The sequence below is a fragment of the Marmota marmota genome, unplaced genomic scaffold (assembly GCF_001458135.2).
Source record: "Marmota marmota marmota unplaced genomic scaffold, marMar, whole genome shotgun sequence".
Classification (NCBI taxonomy): domain Eukaryota; kingdom Metazoa; phylum Chordata; class Mammalia; order Rodentia; family Sciuridae; genus Marmota; species Marmota marmota.
This window is the reverse complement of record NW_025999950.1, coordinates 1-4,828: the sequence shown is the minus strand read 5'-3', so window position 1 is coordinate 4,828 and position 4,828 is coordinate 1. Positions and strand designations below refer to the sequence as shown.

The following is a 4,828-nucleotide window of genomic DNA, read 5'->3' as shown; positions in this document are numbered from 1 at the left end:
GGACTGCGAGCTCAGGGTGAGGGGCGTGGGGTGGGTGGGCCATGGGGGTTCACATGGAGGGGCCTAGAGAATGTCTGTGGTCGCTGCAGATCCTGGACTTTGGGCTGGCACGCCAGGCAGATGAGGAGATGACAGGATACGTGGCCACACGCTGGTACCGGGCGCCCGAGATCATGCTCAATTGGATGCATTACAATCAGACAGGTGCTGTCAACCCTTGTCCACGAGGGCACTTGACCAGAAAGGGCCGACAGAGGCACACCAACGCTGGGGAGGGTGGCAGAGTGGTGGGAATGAGGCCAAAGGGGGGCAGACAAGATCTGGGGGCTGCTTTCAGAGGAGCCTGGACCATGGTGGAGGGTATCCTCTGGCTCGTGGGACCATCCTCTCCCCTTTTCAGGGCAGGGTACAGAGAAGGAAGGACCCTGCTAGTCTTTGGGCCTACATGTGACTTGAGGGTTACTGGGATGACTCCTCCCTACCTCCAGAGCATACTGACAGGCTCTTCCCTCCTCCCCCAACAGTGGACATCTGGTCTGTGGGTTGCATCATGGCTGAATTGCTCCAGGGAAAAGCCCTCTTCCCAGGGAATGACTGTATCCTTAGTCCCGGCTGTGGAGCAGGGTGGGGGTGGGCTTTAGCCCTCTCCGGCAGTCTCACTTCCTCTGCTCTATGCCATACAACCTTGGGCTCACTGCCCTCAGCTGCAGGACAAAAGGCTCCAAATTCTGGGGCGTAGGGGCTGGTGAAGGTCCATAGCTTGCCGTACGGTGTTTCCTGAGCCAGGTAGACATTGACCAGCTGAAGCGCATCATGGAAGTGGTGGGCACACCCAGCCCTGAGGTTCTGGCAAAGATATCCTCGGAGCATGTGAGTCAGTGCCCAGTCAGCCACCAGCTTCCTCTGCTGACCAAGCCTCGGGGAATGGGTGGTCTGGAGAGTATGGGCAGGGTGGCACAGAGCCCAGGTTAGACACCCAGCCCCTTCAGGGGGGAATGGGAGAATGGGGAGGGATTTCCTGGCACAAGGCTCAGTGAGGACAAAATCACAGCACACCATAAACTGTTCTGGCCATGGGCAGTAGAGGGGAGTGGGGTGCAGGGAACTCTTGGGACTTATCTCCTGCAGGTGCTGGAGCCATCCGATCCCATGAGGGAAGAGGTCTGTGGTCTCCTGGGTCTAGAAGCTGGAGATGAACAGTCCTCTCAGGCTCTTCTCATGTGCCCCCAGGCCCGGACATACATCCAGTCCTTGCCCCCCATGCCCCAGAAGGACCTCAGCAGCATCTTTCATGGAGCCAACCCCCTGGGTGAGGACTGACCCTGGGGCTAGGCTGGGCTCCACATCTGATCCTGGACATGGAGCTCACCCCCATCCCCACTGCCCCTTCTGCAGCTGTAGACCTTCTTGGAAGGATGCTGGTGCTGGACAGTGACCAGAGGGTCAGTGCAGCTGAGGCACTGGCCCATGCGTATTTCAGCCAGTACCACGACCCAGATGATGAGCCAGAGGCTGAGCCCTATGATGAAAGCGTTGAGGCCACGGAGCGCACGGTGGAGGAGTGGAAGGGTGGGCAGGGGCATGGGAGGGGTAGTGGGGCTCAGGGGCCTGAGGACTGTGTCCTCCAGAGCAGGGTTTTGCCTGTTTCCTGCAGGAAATTCTCCAGTTTCTCCCCAGCATGGTCTGTCCTCCACCCAGAGTGGAGCAAGTGGAGATGAGTGTGTGTGTGTGTGTGTGTGTGTGTGTGTGCGCGCGCGCGCGCGCACTGGTGCGTGCGTGTCTCCAGCAGAGGTGGGGGCAGCATAGGGTGGGTTCTGGTTCTCAACCTGAGTTGAAGCTGCTTTTAGAGGGTGGTGGGCATAGACCAGGCAGTGGGTGTTGACAAGCAGGTGCGGGGGCTGGGCTGAGGGACGTACAAATTCACCCTTTTCTTTCACCTCCTCCAGAGCTCACTTACCAGGAAGTCCTCAGCTTCAAGCCCCCAGAGCCACCGCAGCCGAGTGGCAGCCTAGAGATTGAGCAATGAGGCGCTGCCCAGCAGCCACGCTCCAACACATGGTCCTGAGCCTGGCCTTTTCCTCAGACCTGACCCTGCTCCTGGGACCCTTTGCCTTAAGGGGAATCTATACACACATGAATGCAGGAGTGTAGGCACAGGTGTCTGCCATGTGTCGAGAGTCTGGGCAGAAGTGTCCCTGGGCCTACCTTAGTCCTCCCGTCCTCTCCAACCCATCAGGCTCTCCCTCAGGATCTCACTCTGTGGGATCTGGGTGCCATTGGGGATGCCCCTGAGGAGTGTAACTCTCTCTCCAGATCAGACTCATAGGGTCTGCAATGGGATGAGGGTGAATGGGCAGGGCCTCTGGAGACTCAGAGGGAGAGTTTCAGTAGTTAAGCTGCCCAACCTGTAAGTGGGGCACTGCCCTAGGAATTGCTGAGCTGAGGCAGGGCCAGTGCCCCACCAGGATGGGCAGGGTCTAGCTGAGGGGTGGCAGGGTGGAGACCACCACCAGATGTCCAGTCCACAGCTGCTTGCAGCCCTGTGTTTGCCTGTGGCATGTGTGCAGGAGTACGCACTCTTGTGTTCACATGTCGGGACATGTGCAAGTGTGTGCTTGTGTGTGAATCTGTAGGTACCCGAGGCCTAGCAGCCGTGTCTGGCAAGAGGTGAGAGTTGGAGGAGTCACAGTGGTCACTGTCCTCCCCCAGTTCCAGATTCCCAAGGGGTGTTGAGACCTTGGTAGGTACCATGTTAGGGCTCTGGGGGCCCAGGGGCACCCCTGTGGGCAAAAGCTGGGGCTTTCTCCTTGGGCAGGGAGGCTTCAGCAAGTTCCTGAGGCCTGCAGGTACAGTGCCAGCTAGAAAGCTGATGAGCAGGAGGTCTAGCCTTGAGGAGGCTAAAGCAGACAGTACACGGATGCTGATTTGGACACTCCTGTCCCTGGACCCTGGCCCAAAGCTGACAAGCCTTTGCCTGCTTCTACCTCTGCCCACTGTTGTGGCCCTATAGCAGGAGATCAGGGTACTCAGGTCTGTGCGTCAGTCCTCATCTTCCCTTCTCCCAGAAAGGAGCTGACCACGTAAACTCTGGGACAGGATCCTGCTTGGAGATCTGCTGGGGGTGTGGCTCCTCCCTGGAGAGGCAGTGACCTCTTGCCTCCAGGGACCCAGGAAGTTCTGGATGTCAAGTGCCTGCACCCCCAGGGGTACACAATAAAGGGGTTTCCTCTTGCTCAGTTTGTGTTCAGGCCCCAAACCTTCTGTCCCCTACTATCCCTTTGTCTAGAGGGGATGGCTGGATCTCCATGCTTCACACATCTCCAACTGGCCTTGCCCCCCAGAATTCTGTACTGGCCAGCCCCCTTGGTCCTCCAGTGAGACCATCAGACATCTGGCACCCTCTCTGCTCCCTGGAGGGTCTGAAATCCAAGAGGCCAGGGAAGGTGAGGCTAGGGAGCTCCAAGGGGAACAGGGTGTGATGGCCACTCGTACACTGACTCCAGCGGCTTTGTTGGGGAATCCCTTAGGTGGGTTTGGCTCCTGGCTCACACTCATACCCTCCCTCACTCAGTGGTCAAGGAGACCACACAGGCGTCATTTAGATGTCTCTGGGAACAAAGACCTGCCCTTCCTCAGGTATTGAATGGGGTAGAGGAAATGGCTTTCCTTTCCTTCCTGGTTAGGGATAGAGAGGCCTCTCTAACCCAGGGATTCACACCATAGCTGCTGTTACTGCAGCTCACATGTGGGGACAGTCTAGGTCTTGGAGGCCTGGTCAGTGTGAGGGATGTCCTGGGGAGAACCTCAGAGGCCAGGCTGTTCCAAATCCAGTGTTTGAGGGTGGAGAATGGGAGCAGAACTGGGTACGTGACCCCACCTCCACAGTCTAGTTTGCTCCTGGACCCTTGGGTCCCCACAGGGCTAGGAAGGCAATTCCTTCCTAAAGAAGCCGCCTGGAGTGGGTGGGGGTTTCGACTGAGGCAGCCCAGGGCAGGAAGGACACAGGATATAGGCAGTTGTGGTCTGAGTGGCCCTAAGCTGCCCCTGCTTGCTCTTGTCACCAGCTCACGAATTTGTCAGATCACCGGCTGCAGCCCAGGTGTAAAGCTGCTCTGGCCTGGCCTTGCTGAGCTGCTGATTCATGACGGCAGGCGGGGCATGAGGGCGGAGAGGGGGCCCTGGGGATCCTGTTACCCACCAGTCCAATGGGCTCCTGGGGTGGACCCCATATTCCCTCTTCAGACCTGGGTCACTGAGCTATGGGAGGGGTAGGGGCTTTGTCCGCCAGAAGCATCTGGTTCAGCACTGGGCCAGACCCAGAGAGGATACCTACAAGGAGGGGTAGGTTGTAGGCCCAAGCAGGTCCTTTCTTTACCCCGTATGTGGGAACACGTTTACAAGTGACTGAGGCTCAGCCTGCCTTCGAAGGACAAGCTAGGCAGGGGATGGAACAGACAAGGCACAAACCTAGAAAATGCCTGGAGCAGATAACCAACAGGGTAGGTGGGGGGAGAGGAGAAGTTGGGGGTGAAAAAGGGGGATCTATAGGACCAGCCCCTCTGGCTCCTGCATGGGGAAGCTGGGGGCTGCTGGCCAGTAGTTGAGGATACCACCCGAGAAAGGCAGACACAGAACCGATCCTCCTCCATGTGGAAGGAGGGATGTCTGCAGGTCAAGACTCCTGGGGATGGGTGGGTTAGCTTCTGGGATGAGGCATCCTTGGGGGCACAGCAGGGAGCTGACACTGAGAACCCAGGGTCCAGGGCCCTCAGGGCTGGGGGGCTGGGTAGGGGTGGGGCAGGAGTGGAGTCTGGACAGATGGAGAGTG

At 58.3% G+C, this 4,828-nt stretch overlaps 1 protein-coding gene across 1 annotated transcript; it reads left to right on the top strand.

Moving 5' to 3' along the window:
* The first annotated feature begins 6 nt into the window (after window positions 1–6).
* LOC107134485 (mitogen-activated protein kinase 11) lies at window positions 7–3,236 on the top strand. The gene is made up of 7 exons (XM_015476584.1): window positions 7–16; window positions 90–204; window positions 525–596; window positions 791–870; window positions 1,231–1,309; window positions 1,396–1,569; window positions 1,947–3,236. The coding sequence occupies exons 2-7, from the start codon at window positions 129–131 to the stop codon at window positions 2,024–2,026; spliced, it is 561 nt and encodes a 186-aa protein (XP_015332070.1). The 5' UTR covers window positions 7–16; window positions 90–128; the 3' UTR covers window positions 2,027–3,236.
* The last annotated feature ends 1,592 nt before the right edge of the window (window positions 3,237–4,828 follow it).

Coding starts and splice junctions, on each gene's coding strand:
- LOC107134485 (XM_015476584.1), top strand. CDS start 129: ATGACAGGATACGTGGCCACACGCTGGTACCGGGCGCCCGAGATCATG. Junction 205..524: donor GATGCATTACAATCAGACAG/GTGCTGTCAACC, acceptor CTCCCCCAACAG/TGGACATCTGGTCTGTGGGT. Junction 597..790: donor CCTCTTCCCAGGGAATGACT/GTATCCTTAGTC, acceptor TGAGCCAGGTAG/ACATTGACCAGCTGAAGCGC.